Consider the following 16,793-nt stretch of genomic DNA (forward strand, 5'->3'; position numbering starts at 1 on the left):
GATAAAAACATTATATAGCTCATATGTCAGGTCTAAGTTGGAATATGCATTAGTAGTTTCCTGGGCGCAACTGTCATATTTATAGCCTACAAATAAATCAGCGCAAGTTTTTCAAGTATGTATGGTATAAGTCGGATCGATTCGAGTATAACCCCTCGACATGATTACCATTATTTAATGTCTTTGTTTAAAATTTCAAATAACTTGTTTGATTGCTGCGGTACCTACTACACAGACTAAATTTTCTGGCACCTCGTATTAATTCTAGACATAGTCACACATTCTTTCTGCCCACACCAAGAAAATTTTCAGGCATTTTCTCAATGTGCTTCAAGTACTCTATTACTAAGGTAAAAACGTTAACAACAATTATCAATTTCAGTCTTTTCGAATTCTCGAAATAATGTACTCAATTATACAGGGTGTTTTATAAAAACTTGCCAATACAAGAAATGATACGATTTGATATGATAAACATATTAAGGGAGATGGTACTTTTGCGCGTATTTAATCAACGAGCGAAAACAAACAGCGGCGCAAAAAAATTGTTCTATTACGACACGATATATTAACAAATTACAACACAACGGTTATTTGTTCAGGTAACATTTAACGAATTCGTTTAGTTAAAACGCAAGATTCGACATTTTCGGATAATATAACCTCCGACACCCGGCGCCAATGAAACGAGGGAATTTTTATATAATCTACTTAATAATTTTAACAGAATTTCTACAGATGATATTTTTATAGAATATGTAACAGCTAGAGCAACGCTAGTTTTTGTTATCATATAAAAATATAAATGTATAAATGCATATAAAATACAGCGTCGCAGTTTTTTTGTGGTTTGCGTAGATTAGATAAAACTATTCTCCCCCATCCGAAAATGAATGTCGGGCTTCGGTTCGAACTTACTATTACCTACGATTTAATTAACTATACAAATAGTTCGGACGAAAGGACTTACGGATGATTTCGAATTATATCGTGCAGAACTAATCATGTACGCGACGTAGCACCTACTAAACGAGTTCATTCGACCTAACATAACTTATAATGTAACGAGGTTCCTTCCTACCGGCTGGATTTGTTTTTAATAGAGATCATTACTCGCTTCGTTGTACATTTCATTCTAAAGAAACTATTTGGTTATAGTAGTGTTCATTTTAGCAGTGTTCTAATGAATACGGGACATTTTATACGCAGAATATTTATCTCAATGGTGTGAAAGCAGATGTTTTAAAATGTCCCCAATGTCAATTTTTGACAATTCGACAGTTGACATTGTTTGCACATTCGCTTCGTAATTTTTAAAACTGCCACTGAAGCGAATAATAATTGCATATATTTCACACTAGCTGCTTTGATTAATTTAATTTGCTAAAGTCTTTGCGTGTTTATCGAAACAAAACCAATGTTTCTATTTATAGTTACTTTTGTTACTTGTTATTGACATATCTACCGACAACCACCCAAACGACTGACGCCCGATCTACATCAGAAACTTCGAACTAATACAAATGCGCAAAATATTACGAAACATAAGCTAGCCTAAAACTGTTTCATTCTTTATTTCTTTCTTGTTGAATTTGCGTTAATTTCGAATGATAAATGAGTTTGCCTTCAGAAATATTTAAAATTTTACCATGGCAACCTTAACATCGATTGTTTTAATATATGAGCGGTAAAACTAGGGCGGGTCCGCGATTTCTCCTTAGGAACAAACCTTATCTTGCGTGAACATAGACTACAAAAAATAGCGCCAAGACAATGTCAATCATGTAGCTATTAGATAATATAGGGGCCGCCAATATTGTGAAACAGGTGCGCATCGGACATCCAAGTAAAAAACTGTCGAATTGATAAACTGTCAGCTGACATGTTGACTGTTGCATGTCGCAACATTTTATTGGTTCCGGTATTATCGGCATGGCCAGGGCCTCTATATAATTAGTGGATATATGCTCTCAGACCGCAACTAACCCAACTTTAAATCGGTAACCGAAACAGTCGCCTATAAATATCACAATACTTTTTGTAACTCGCGTATTATCTCAATCTTTCCATATAAATAAATAAATAAATCGGACTCCTTTCGTAGCTCTACTTATTTTGAGTATTCGAGTCTGGGCTACTATACATCACAGTCTGATGCGTCTGCATCGGTTCCGAAACAGGTACGATAACGGAAGGACCACCCGCCACCGGTAAGGTGGTGGTCGTGGTACTGCTCACTGTCCCCGTGTTGTTTAATTGATAAGACGACGCCTGCTGGTGCTGCTGCTGTTGACCCGCCTGAGGAAGCAGGCCCAGCTTGGCCATCAGCAGCTGCTCGGACACCCGTTTGAGCTCCTGCTGCTGTTGACCTATCATCGCTTGCAGCTCGGCTTGCTTCCTCTGCAAGTCGGCTTGCAGCTGATTTTGAGGCGGCACCATCGGCTCCATCGGCAACAAAGGTGACATCGTCACCTGAGGCGAATAACCCGCTACCATCGGTTGATCGGGCAAAACGTATTGGGGCGGCGGCTCGAGGAACTGCGGCGACGACGACGGTTGCCGGTGGACGTACTGCTGCTGCTGTTGCTGCTGCTGATACTGAACCGCCGAAGAATATTTGCCTTGTCGCACCCTCGACTTTTGCGTGACGGAAGACGGACGACTGTGACACGAGTGCTTCGAACCAGGCGAGTCGGCTGACGTGGACGTGCAGTCGGACAGGTGACGACTTTTGGTCGTTCTGCCTCCTATCCACGATTCGGAGCTGGTGCCGTCGTTGTCGACAACTGGAGGTGATCGGTCCCTGGACCTGGAGCTACGTGGGCGACACGTGACGTCGACGTAGCTGAAACCGGCGAACGTATTATAGTCAGCGGTCCGAGTGTAGACTCGAGAGCGCCCTAAATTCGTCAGAAAACCAAATATGACGTTTCATGTACATGTAAGATGACATTATCCGTCGCATCATGTCATATTAATGTCATGTCGTCAGCAACACATACTTGACGACCCTGTGCGTGCACACAACAAACTCGGGCTTCGAGTTCCACTGATGGTACGTGATGTAGAACTTGGTCTGTAACCATATCCACTGCTGGCCCTTGGTGAGGAACCTGTAGTGGCACGAGGTGCCCTCGCCTTTCTGCATGATCTCTTCGTGGCAGCTGATGACTTTGTCCAGGTCGTCGATGTGGTAGTACTCGTAGCCTGACGTGCCGAGCAGCTCGAACGGCAAATAACTATAAAAATGATGGGAGCGGAATGAGTGGCGGAATGTAGAAGTCTTGTCGAAAGTTTACCAGACATTGATAACGATTTTCGAGGCCATAGACCGTAGTCCTATGACTGATGACTGACTCGGATGACTGATTCTCATACTGGCGACATATGAAGAACTGAGTCGCCGGTTAAGATTGTTAGGTTGTTTATAGATTTCTATAGACTCTAGGATTTTTCTTTGGTAAAAGAATTGATTACATGCAAGAATTTTAGTTTTACCGATTAAAATTTTATGTCCGGTTTCGTGATTGCTGTGAAATGCTAAAACCGAAGATGTTGAGAGATTTTTGGACAAGCGGTAAATCTAGTTTTAACGTTATACTTCTTTAGAACTTTTGATATGTGGTCAGTGATGTTTTGAATGTAAGGAAGGACCACAGTCGGAAGTGTACGATTCCGATTGCTTTCGGCTTTATTGCTATTGAAAGGTTGTGGTGAAGCGTATTTTGTGATGGAACGCTTAATATCTTTAATATGGAAATTATTATAGAGAAGAGCAGAGGTCAGGTGTTTTAATTCTCGGTTCAGTGACTCGGGCTGAGATAACATTACAGCTCTATAACCAAGCGAGTCGATAATCGATGATTTTTTCTCGGATGGTGACGTGACCATGCATTAAGTTATCGGTCTCTGCGTAGGTTTTCTGTAAACACCATCCAGAAGTTTTGTAAAAAGTATGTGCTTGCTGTTGGTGGCATCAGACCCATCGAAATAATAATTCAAAGAAATCTCCAAATTTAACAATTTGTGAAAGGTGGTGAAAGATATTAGGCTACTATTGAAGGATACCTTCAATACTTAGCGGGCGGATGGTGAACATGAACTTGACCTCGCCGTCGAGCTGAGTCAAAAAATGCCGTCAGCAGAAAATTGTACATTCACATGTGGCATTAGATATCAATGTCACGCTTATTACAAGATAAAATTTTAATCATTCTCAAACTGTCAAAATAATTTATAGCATTCATAGTAAAACAACGGAACAAATAGCCCTGGTTACTCCATAAACTTTGCAAATGATCTAAAACTTTAAGGGAAAGGACAAATTTTTAAGGTAAATAAATAACCTTGACCTTGGTTTTCAGAACCGTATTTGCACGAGTTTACGTTTGGCGTTTTCTAACTGACTATGCCGACTTTTCTGTATTAATTTTCCATCCAAAAAATTAACAGTGCTTATATATTGCCTTATAATGATCTTGTCTTCCAAGTTCATTTGTATAATACGGAAGAAATATAAGGCCCCTCTACTTATCAAGGATTTTACTTCGCATATAACGTTAATAGGTTAATTTCGCGATACGAACCCAATTATCGGCGGTGCCCTGTGATCGAGAAACAGGAATTTCCACTCGAGGCTGTGTCTGGACGTGAACTCTATCTGATTCGAGTCGACCAGCGGCATTTCCTTGATCAGCTGCGGAGTTTGGAGTCTACCGGTGCCGACGAAGAGGAGTCTGGGAGGACATAAAGGTGCAAAGGTTTAAAGTAGGGGGAGGAGAGGGCGGGCGAGTTTTACCCACCTTGCGTCCACATCACCGGGGTAACCCCGATAGCGGTTCTCATCACGTTTGACATCCTCATCGGACCCTTGAAAAAAGTAGTATTACGCCAGTTTGAGTCAGTATAAGCTCTTTGAACGGGGCACCCTGGACCGTTGAAATGGAACTATTGATTAACGGTTAAGAACCTTCGTGAATTAATTGTTAGGTAATGGGAAGCAATGAAATTTTTTCATTCAGAATTTGATATTAGCGCGTAACTACGGACTACAGAAATTAGGTTTTTTGTTAATCTCGAAACTATTACTGGAACAGCTATTATCTTGATTCGGGTTTAAAGGCCGTCGTCGATTGGAATTACTTCCTAACGTTTCGCTAGCACGAGTGGCGAGCTTCTTCAGAGGTCCTTCCATCTCCGATGTTGGACGTAGACTGAGTCTAGTTGTGAGGATACATTTTGTATGATAGAGGAGTATATTATAGCGTTTTTAAATCTTTCTTAATCAGTCTGTTTTAGTGGGGTTTATGATAATTTAAAGCTATCTGAAAAATGTCATGTCAAAATATAACAACATTAATACTTATATCACTTAGTTAACTTAAGTTGTGCAAACGATAGGAGTGTTGTTACTATAACTGGATTAATTTACATAGAACGACATACTTTTTAATTTATTTGAAGATCGTACGAAGAACGGTCAATTTTCCGTTGCCCAAATATTTTTTGACACGTCGAAGGCTTGTAAAAATTAAAAAATGAATTAATCGAGTGCTTATTGTTTCAAAAATCTCCTGGCAGGTCAGAATAAAACTTTAGTCTCTTTATGGGATGGCGCTGTAGTTTGCTGATACAAGAAATTTGAGAAAATCTTTACAAAATGTAAATGTAAAATGTAAAACATAATAAAATGTAAAACACTCACGTCGCCTCATTCAAACGATCGCCAAACAACAAAATGGTTGAAGTTTCAGCAAATACCCGTCAAAAGTTGCGTATCCACATTCCCTAGCTTTTATCGACGAGTGCTACCATTTCATGCCATCTTCGTATATTAAGCTAATAAATAAATGGAACGGATAACCGAGCTATGGAATTGATTAAAGAAAAAAGTGGCGTTTCTTCCCACGCGTTACTCGGAAAGAAACAAATTGATGCTGCATAACAAACTAGTCCCGTTTGTCTTATCGACGGCCTAAGGTGCTTCGGCCGGCCGTCGTCTTCGCCGCATACGATAACATTCTACGACCGGAATAACTAACTAATATTATCGCCACTCACTAAAATATCCAACGAAATGCACGAGCTCATAGCAGGCGGACGTGATCGAATCTTGACCGCCTCGCTGCAGGTGGCACGAGAATGACACCGGAGTTTCGTCTTCCGTGGGGTTCATCAGCATGTTGTAGAGGTTCGTCCTTTCTTCAGCGTTCGCGAGATCGTAGATTGACATGTTCAAAATGGCGCCCTAGAACGCAAAATAAATATACGGTGTTTTAACAAAGCGTGCGGCTAAAATAGCTGGGAAAAACATATCTAACCTCAAATTCAAAGAGGTAAATTTTTGTCTATTTAATGATAATCATTCTCAGATAATAAATATATAAATTTAAAAAAATAAATAATAAAAAATATTTGATAAGATTAAGTTTTACTTGGTAAAATAGAGTATCGTCGAGGAATCTCATCTAGTCATAAGAACTCTTGGACAAAGAATCCAGCAAACCTTATAACAAAATAAAAAAAATATTATTTAAAGTTATTCCATGAAATAAAAAATATCAATGAATAAAACCTGCAATAATGACAAATAATACCCGTATTGAAATAGCGTAACGAAAATGTGCCACTGTTTGCTAGTGTACTGTCCATTACTTATGCAGGGTGAGCCAAAAACATATTTATTTTTAATGTACAATCATATTTAAATGTTTAGTTGCTTACTTTAGAATATGTGTCATTACATTAGGTAATTGTAAAGAGACGTAAAACACTTAAAACATTCAACGAAAATATTTTTTTTGACACATTGACATAAATAAGAAAAATAACTCCTTAACTAAACTTGCTTTGAAAACATGGTTACTATTAATAGGTAACATTTAAGATATCATGAGCGTAATACTTAAAAATAATTAAATAATTAATAAAATCTGGTACACCGTTGTGGAGTCTGGTCAAAGAGACACAATAGATCCTCTGGTTCGCAGACAAGCAGATTGATCATAATCCGAACCTAATCTAATCTAAACTGTTTTGTCACAGTATTGCACATACAGTATATCACATTTAAAAAATTATGTTCTTTAAAACAATACAACTCGCTTTTTTCAAAAAATTTAAGGTGAAACAGTTTCAGCCATGCTCTGAAGAAGCCAACAGGATGAAGTTTTGCAAAAAGTATTACAGTAGCCTTTGAAAAAAAAAGCTCTCACAAGCATAATTTACAAACCAGGAACTTGAAAATCTAAAGCAACACTATTGCCATGCCAATTTTATTTATTTATGTTAATCCTGTTTAAATTGTTAACCGTTTCTTTTTGTAACACGATTATTCGTACTTGCAACTTATACAACTTTCTTTAACCCCGAATTAAAATAATATTAATTAGCAGAGTAAATACTTGCAGTTAAATAATACGTTTGAACAATACGAGTAAGTCCCGCTAAGTCATATACCGCGGGAAAAATGACGTAATATCGGAAAAAATCGACTTAACCGTTAATGTAGGTGTGCAAAGTCTCAAGGCGTGCTACCACTCCCGGTAAAACATCACGTGTGCCGATCTTTGCGAAACGGCAATAAAAATAAAATAATAAATTGCAAAAAAATCGAACTCGGTGTTCCGAAGGGCGTCAAGCAGAGGTATTTAACCATGGGAGGGATATGTAATATTTAACATTGAGCAGGGTATCGTATTACTGATACACATTTGCTTGCCTACGGGGCATTCAAAGAAAACGTATTTTGTAACCCTGAACGTAAATTAAATGTAAAAGAAAAAAACAAATAACAAATAATGGATAGATCTAACTTTCACAACTTGTTGGACAGTCGCATCAAACAGTTTAATTAAGAATTTTTTTTGGGAAAGCAATTTATTTGTACGGATTTTGTTTCAAAACAGTGCCACTATTTAAAAAAAAATAATTTATGAAATAATATTTCAATATTTCAAACATTTTCACTCCTACCCTTTTGGATGCAATAAAACTAACAAATTGTACAAAAAAAAAACTGACAACTCTGAAATGATAAATTTTTCATAATAGTTTGATTGGAAGTAAAAGTAATGAAAAAACCTATGACAGATTTTTAAAAAATGATCCAGTTTCCAGCTGTTTCCAATTGGCTTCCAATTTAGCTATTGTTAGTTCTCAATGCATTGACGTTTCTTCTGAGAAATTTAACAAAGTTTTAAAATCACTGCACAAATTAAAAGTTATTGACTATTAATAGTATATTATGCAACAAGTGCGGTATATATATATATATATATATATATATATATATATATATATATATATATATATATATATATATATATATATATATATATATGAAATAATTTTATTTTCACTTTTTCCAATTTTTGTTTGTCACATAAAATCTGTCGTAGCACCGAGTTCGAGTACTCCATCAAACCACATCCAAATATTGAACTACAATAAAATTAGGAACCCAGTTTTGAAGACATGGAATATTTCAGGCAGTGAACGTACTTTTTCGCCCTACTTTGGTTAATTGATATAAATCTGGAATCAAAATTTAGCAAGAAGTCTTGAGATTTTTGCCTAAATCAACTTTACCAACTTCAGCTTACCGGCAAATGACCGAGTAGCGACGTAATGCTTTCCGATACGTAGTAAATCTGACCGGATGTGGAGAAGACTACGATGAAGCCGTCTACAGCTTCCAGAACGAGGTGAGTAAACTCTTCGTTCGCAAGAAAAGTCGGTTTCCAGTCCTCCTGGATCTCGTTGATCCTCGACCTGTTCGTCACCTCTGAAAAACGTGTTTTTCGTGCACAATGGGGACCTTTTAATTAGGAAAATCACCCAAGCTGATACTATCTATTGCGTGAAATACCAAAATATAAATAGTTTGAAATATGCCAAAACGGAATTTATTTATTTTTTGATTACCTCCAATGACTGCCTCTCCTTGTGGGGAAGTCATTATTGACGCTGATGTTTGTTCATTATTAGGAGATTTTTAAATGTTTCCGTAGTTTCCTCGATATTAAAAATATTTTAATTTTCTAAATACGTTTTCATTACAAGTTTTAACAGAAATAAAAGCAGACATTGAAATTTTAAATTTAAAACTTTGTTTTTTCAGCACCGTCGTCAGAACCAAAATCTCAAATATAGACTTGATCTACTGTAGCTAATGTATTTAAACATAAGATTCTCCATAACAACATATATTGTTCCTTTATTTTAAATAAGTTTCCCTTGTATAGTTTGTTTTGGCACGAGTAACTAGTAAAACAAGCTCGTGACTAAAACAGCATTTATCAACCTTGTTTCAGAATATACTATTAATAGCAGAAACTTTGTTAATTTTTATTAAAACGAACACCAACCAACTTTAGACTTAAATTATCTGCCGTTTTAAATCTTGTAAAAATTTTTTTGGTTACTTTACGTGATTCACTTTTGTCATTTTTTTTAGTGATGACTAACAATCGATAAGTAATCAATAAGTTTTATTGTAATCAATAACAAGGGTCTACAGAATTGGACTTTTTGACAGGTGTTTTATTTTGAAAATTGATTTCGTGTAATTTTGGTAGACTGATTTAAAAAATTATATGCATTTATTTGTATCACGTAAGGTTTTTTGTAAATATTAAAATAATTTTTAAAATAATTTATTTTTTATTCAGTAATAAACGAATCCTAGTTAAAAAAAGTGAAAAAAAAACTTTACTCAGACTACAAACAAAATGACGTGATAGAGCAAAAATATGCAGTGTTTTGGAAAAAGGGCCCTCAAAAATATACAAATAAGCAATTAGGTTTCAAAATCACGGTAGACCTGTGTAATTGAACCCTGTAGATTACATGATACAAAATTAAATCAACTCACCGTTGTGGTTCTTCAGGAAGGCGATAGTGGACTTAAGGACGGTCGACTTGTCCATTTTGCGGCCGCTCGACGAGATCATTGAGCTGAGCTCGCTGACCAGCAGGTTGAACTGATCGCGACGCTTTTTCTCGCTTATGTTTCTCGATTTCCTGCGCACAACTTCGTTTTTATTTTGGGGGGCGGTTTTTCTTTTTACCGTGTCCGATTTTTTTTAAATTGCTATATATTCGTATAAATTTTTTCCCTCAAAATTTGTAGAATCGAGAGGATTTGTTTATATAAATTAGAACTCGTAGAAACATCTTAATCACACACACCAAATTAATTTTAGTTTAAACGAGTGCAACTTTTTTCGCAAAGAAAATATTAAAAAAATTCAATTAAACAAATAATTCCTCGTAAAACGTTATAATGGTGTTACGAGTATAATTGAATGTCAACCGATCGATTCAATACAAATGAATAAATATCGTTTGTTATGAAAAATAGTAGTGACGTATCGTTTTCCCTTCCGAAATCTGGTAAAAGCGGCATTTAACGCGTAACGGATCATTTAAAAATAACAAATTATTTGTTCTGTTTCGTTGACCGCAGTAGCGTTCCATTTTTTTTGCGAGGTCAAAAAGGAATGCAGGAATGAGATATAAATAAAACAAAAATTAAAAAAATCGCTTACCTAACATATTTTTTAGTCTTTCTACAGGATGAAAAAATATTTTTAAATTAAACTTAGTTTTTGTTATTTTTTTTTTATTTTTTTATATATGTTATTATTATATTATTATATATTTTATTTATACCGCGTGATATAGCGATATGAAATTTAGGCTATTCAGCTATTAGGTTATATTCAAAATTTTCTAACTGTATTGAATCTTAGTTTGAATGATGCTAACTGGATTTTAAATTACATACCAGATATTTGTTTATATTTTTGGATTCAGTAGGTCATCCTACACACGATAGGACTATTTTTTAAACGTTATTATCAAATTTGTGTTTACGTGCTTCTAATTTTAAATGAAAAACCCTGTTACGATCTTAGTCAAAATCAAAGTTAAAGTAAGAAAGAATAATAAAAATGGTAAAAACGCCACCACCTGGGGAATAATAATCTCCTGAAAAATCAAAACTAAAAATCCTGATTTCAAATCGCTGTCTGGAACCATTGAAAAGGTATATTATGGCGGGTGATACTTTTTTGTGCCCAGTAGAACATGGAATTGCCTAGTCAAAAAATAACTTGGCACTCCCGTACAAAAATATCATGGTCTTCAGTTTATAGGTATTATTATGAAAAGACATGAGAGTAACATTGAAAATTGAAAAATTGAAACTATAATCTGCAAGAAAAGTATAGTATAATCGGTAAAATAGTACATAAAAATTTATTTACGTAATATTAGCTTATAGAGGTTATTGAGCTTATAGAAACGTACAAAATGGCATTTGCAGTTCTCCGCAACAAAAAATGCAAATAATTTGATTTAAAAAGTCAATACACAGCCAGCTATAATTGTGTTTAGTTTATAACAAGAGGGAGCTCATCATTTATTCTTTCGAATTAATAATATCGATAATGATAATGACTGGCTCTCGTCCGAGAGCTTCACGTCAAAATTTAAAACGCAAAAAACTTAATTAAGTACATAATTAAATTGGAATTTGTCGGATACGGTAATTTTAATTATCACTAGTGTTTGAAACCTCGGATAATACAATGGATCGAAATTCCTTAATTTTAATTTGAGATTAGTTTGAAACTAAGCAACCATAACGACGTCGATAATTTTAATTGACTTGTCAAGCAATCGACATTCTATAAACGATAATAACAAATATTACAATAATGATAAATACATGTTACAGTACAGCGACGTCTCCTTTCAAATTTAAAAATTTTAAAAAGTTTTTTTAATTAAAGCAGATTACGATAAGACTTTTTTTCAATTATCTGAAAGTGCGTGAAATCTAAATCTCAGATTCGCTTATCCTACTTTCAACTCCCTACTTTTTAGTTATTTGCGCTAGCTACGAACCGTTTCGAGTCCTTATCGTCGGAATCTTCGTCCATGGTATCCCTGAAACGGTAAACCAAGGTTAAAATACGGGCGACACAGCTGACGAAAAACAAAACACTTTCACTATACCGATCGAAGGACGTACTAGTAAAAAAATCGTAACGGATCTATGACAATATACGTTTTCGATTTTTACCATTTTCCAACGGAGAAAGAAAACCCGTTACAACATTTAAACTTTAATTATGTAATTGCCGTTAGATTAAGATTGTTTGTTGTTATTGCGCGGCGGAGCCAGCGGCGTCATTCTGGTAAGGGCCGGGGCGATTAGTCCCGGAGACACAATTTTTAGAAATTCTATTAATCATAACGAATTCTATTCGCAAAGTTTGTGCACACCCGAGTATATTGTTATCCGTTATTAGCCAATATCCATAAACAGAAACATAAATGAAACTCATACCCACTGACTATCCCAATGTGTACGGATGGTCAAAGAAGAATTAAGTTGACAGTTCGCAGTTATTGTTTATTCGCCATATTTTAAACTCGTCTGACTATTTCTAGTTTGTGGGTGTGCACAAGAAAAATGTGTGATTATGTCCTTAACATTAAAAATGTTATCAAAACTGAAAAGATAAAAAATTTGGTGTTAAAAATACGTGAAAATATTTTTGCAGAAATTGGATCCTGTAAATAAATAAAATTCGAACTGGCTACGGCGGCAACGTTGCCAAATTTTTCAGATGCGCTACGGACGGAGAGGCGCTGCGTACGCCGCTGGCGGTAACCGTAAAATCCCTCGATATGAATAACAAATTTCCAGCCTCACCGTTTAACAGTAAACGACAGATTCTAACCCTGAAACACATTGATCGCATTTCTTTGGCGTCGGAAAACAATAACTTTCGATCGAGCGGTTTTTACCGTTATCCCTGAAAACGAATCGACTTCGCTTTTATCGGACGTGACTCCCATTGTCTTATCAACGAGGAGGTTAAATTCACTTTTCTTCGCCGCACGCGAAAACAATTGGAGGCGTTCAAAAATTTTCATGAAATTAAGATAAAGATATCAATTGAAATTGCAAAATTGTGGTGGCTTTTTAACTTTCTTTTAGTGACCAGTGGCTTGGCTAGTTTTGTCCCAATTTTTTTGATGTCTTAAAATCCTCAACAACACAATAATCATTTGAATTCAAATGAAATAATTTAACCTAACTTAACCTAAACTAACCTAATCAATAAATTGGCCATTTACAGGCAAATAAAGGGTTGTGATTAATTTCAACTAGATAAGAACTTTTGAATGTGGGTTGATTAAACTAAGTTAAACCAATAGCCAACTAATGGTGTTTAAATTTGTTGCTTAGTAGAGGATTGGACTATATTTTGCGGTGTGTGTGCCAAAAATTAATAGATGTGGTCTTGTTGCCTTAATCAAATTTGGATGTATTAACTAATAATGAGCTAATTTTAATTTTAATACTAATCTAATTTTTTGGGCTTTGAATTTCTGATTAGCAATGTCCTTGCTAACAATTAATCGGGAATACCTTGTGGTATTTGTAGATACTCAAAATATTTTTGTTGATATTTGAATTTATAATATTAGCAATATGGTATAGTCTTAGTAGACAAAATAATAGGTATACCGAAATAGTTTTTTCGTATTTGAGCTTATTAAATTCGGGGTTGTACGATTTGCCAATCATGGCAAACGTTATCGCTGAATTATCGCTGTGATTATTTCATCGGACCGAAAGATCCAGTGGCGCGACAAATCACATAACTAAAATGGTTGACATGATTTTATCATTTGTGCTTTACGACGTCAGTTTCGTTTCCCACGAGTTCGAGCCACTTCGGACATTTCCGGGATTTTACCGAACGGGTTTGGGAGCAATCGGATATTTTCGGAGATATTTCCCACGCTTTGAATTTTGACGTTTGTCAATTCTGACGGTCATGTCAGTGAACGTATTCGTGTTTTGCGAAAATGTACCCAAAAAATAAGTGTCGTAGAAAAAGTGTAGTATGCAACACGGTAAACTTTTTAGCTCACTCGTTTATTAAACACGCGCTTCGCTCGTGTCAAGTAAACTCGTGAGTCAAATGTCATTTGACCGCAGTTGTTGCATAAGATACAATTTTATGCTTTTTATATTAAAAAAAAAGTTCATAACTGATACATTGACATACATACATACACATTCGACGTCTTTCAAAAGGGTTTCAACGACCCTTTTACATTTCGTTTCTAAGCGATTTCATCGACAACAATTTTTTTTATGGCATATCTTTCTGCAATCGCTTCTTATTTAAAACAAGAAAATTAGAGATTTGTTTTTTTTTTCAAGAAGATGTGGGTATTCTTCCAGATATTGTTGAGTGTTGCCATTTTCATGAACGAACTTTGCCAGCTGCCGGAAAGTAAATATAACACATTAGATAGCTTAAACCGATTTCCAATTTTAGGGTTTCACATAACGCCTCTAAAATATTTTCCTAGGAAAGCAATACAAAATCTTATGTAGATAATTAATTTTTAATGGATGTTTCCCCGGTTCGCTATTGGTTGATTTGTGGGGTTTGATGAAATCGGAGTATGCTCTCAGTTTTATGAAACAGTATTTTCTTAGCCGTCGAAGCTTTGGAGATATTTATATTCCGTCTTGTGTTTGTATTTATTAATTACCAACTTAACTTATTCAATTGTTTTTCAAGACTCAATGTGCCATTTTTATTGAGGTACAATCTACATTTTAGTACAATTTATCCAATCCAATTTATTAAATCCGTCAGCTTTCAGCATTTGTATGCAAGAAGTACCGAAGTACGGTTCTGGAACGTCATTGTGGAATTGCGAATCTATTTATTCAGGGTTACAAATAGAAACCCAAGCGAGGTAGGCTTGCGGTCAGACCTTCATCAAAATTTACCAAAGTTAAAGACCGGATCATGCTGTCAGAACAGTATATCGTTCGGAGAACTCTACAATGCAATACGGCTAAGAGAATTCAGTTTTACATTTCATTGACGATTGGATTGTTTACGGGGCAGAGGTTTCCTTGCTCGGTTTCTATCAGAACAATTGGTCCTTATTTTAAGGTAACGCCATAATGAAAAATTTTAGTTTTAGTTAGTTTTCAATTTGTAGTGCTGTATGGTTAACCAAGATATATTTTCTGTAATGTATTATTATCACTGTCTGTTGGTTGCGAATAAATATATAAATACAATAAATAAGTTTATGAAATTAAACGTTTTGCGCCGATTTTCACCCACAAATGCGGCAACACATGGCTGGTAATTTCATATGCCGAATTTCTCGCAGTTTGGTAGCACACGCGTTGCAAAATTTACATGAAAAAATCCGCGCAGAACATAGAAGTAGCACTGCATCGGACTTTAGGAAAAAGGACGGACAGAGTGATAACGTCAAACGGCGCGATAAGACGGCCTCGACGAGATGACAACAAAACAACGACGAATCGATCCCGACGCACGCTAGACCGTCCAGGAAACGAAATTTGGCCGGTCCGAAACAAAACTTACTCGTAGCGCCTCGCGCTCTTCTTGATCGACATGTTGCTTTTCGTTTATTTCAGTTTATGCTTGCTCCAGAAAAACGTCATCCCCATTTCCGGTAGTCGCGCACTGCATTACTCCGGTTCACACGCGGCCGGCATCCCCCCGAAAAAAAAAAAAAACGCGAGCACTCACGATTGACCGTGTGTGACGTGATCGTTGACCGCGCGAGATTGACCGGCCAGCCGACCGATAACGACTAATAATAATAATTAGAATGTACACCAGCACCGCAATTGTTTAATTCGCGGCGTCGTTTTCGTAGGGGACAAGGGCGGCGGGGGCGCGCACGCGCCGACCACCCCCTTCCGCGCGCCACCCCGTTAACGCGCCCGCAATCAATTATTATTTCGTAATGTTTATGGATATCGTGACGCACGCGGCACCTCTGGGGCTTCGCGAGGACCTTTCGCGATCTTAAGGGCGGCCCGGCTCGGTCGAACGGATACTTAAGGGCGGCCGGGGTGAGGGTTCCCGTATATTTCTTTCAAAACGCTTATCGTGCAATGGGATGTTTGAAGGGATAAAACAATATGTACTTTGTCTCATAGTCTCTTGGCGTTTGGCAGTTGTCGCAAAAAGCACCAATTTTATACTTCGACCAGAAATATAGTGCTTTTGCAACAGACCCCGTGATTAAACTTATAGAACACCCTTCAGAGCAGACCCGTAACCAGTACCGTCCTAGGGGATATAAGTATATTCTCATTCTTTTTCGCCGATTAATTCTTGAAATATGTACATAAAAAAATTAGTACATTCGATAGAACATTTCTAAATAAAGTATTAGTCACATAAAAAATCGTCACTATCACAGTTAGACCGAATTACGTTTATGGCACTATAACTAGATTTTGGTGCACTGTTATTTCTTCTTATATGCGCTTTCAACTCAGACCAAATCATCTCAATCGAGTTAAATACAATACAATGATACGAATCGTAGTCTATATTAAAATGTTTTATTTTTAATATATTATTATTATATTATATCAAGTAGATAAGAAGAAATTGAAGAATATTTGTTACAGATTGATATTTATTTTAAATGAAAGGCCAAAACAATTTCCTTTCTTTATTCATGTATAGTCTGTCCCAATCTTCATCGCGCTGGCTTTTGTCCGCAATTATGGAAGTTCACTGCCGACGGCAATAAAACTCGGGTCCGGTAAGTGTTAAAGGTCAGAACATTAGGGACGGGCTCTCAAAAGTTTTGGTATAATACGACCGAAAATATAGTGCCTTTATTGCTTTGACGTTTTAAGTATTTTACAGTTCCTTAACCGCAGATCTTGGCAGGACCGTGGT

General features: G+C 36.2%; 1 protein-coding gene across 1 annotated transcript; it reads right to left on the reverse strand.

Annotated features, from left to right (window-relative positions):
* Nucleotides 1-537: 537 nt before the first annotated feature.
* LOC132698019 (circadian locomoter output cycles protein kaput) lies at nucleotides 538-15,741 on the reverse strand. The gene is made up of 9 exons (XM_060663849.1): nucleotides 15,453-15,741; nucleotides 11,914-11,955; nucleotides 9,875-10,023; nucleotides 8,604-8,785; nucleotides 6,061-6,247; nucleotides 4,803-4,869; nucleotides 4,587-4,736; nucleotides 3,003-3,239; nucleotides 538-2,845 (listed from the first exon to the last, which is right to left on the reverse strand). Exons 1-9 carry the CDS (start codon nucleotides 15,482-15,484, stop codon nucleotides 2,107-2,109), a joined length of 1,785 nt encoding a protein of 594 aa, XP_060519832.1. The 5' UTR covers nucleotides 15,485-15,741; the 3' UTR covers nucleotides 538-2,106.
* Nucleotides 15,742-16,793: the final 1,052 nt, after the last annotated feature.

This window comes from Cylas formicarius, unplaced genomic scaffold (assembly GCF_029955315.1).
Source record: "Cylas formicarius isolate icCylForm1 unplaced genomic scaffold, icCylForm1.1 PGA_scaffold_2__14_contigs__length_35257938, whole genome shotgun sequence".
In the NCBI taxonomy this organism is placed as follows: domain Eukaryota; kingdom Metazoa; phylum Arthropoda; class Insecta; order Coleoptera; family Brentidae; genus Cylas; species Cylas formicarius.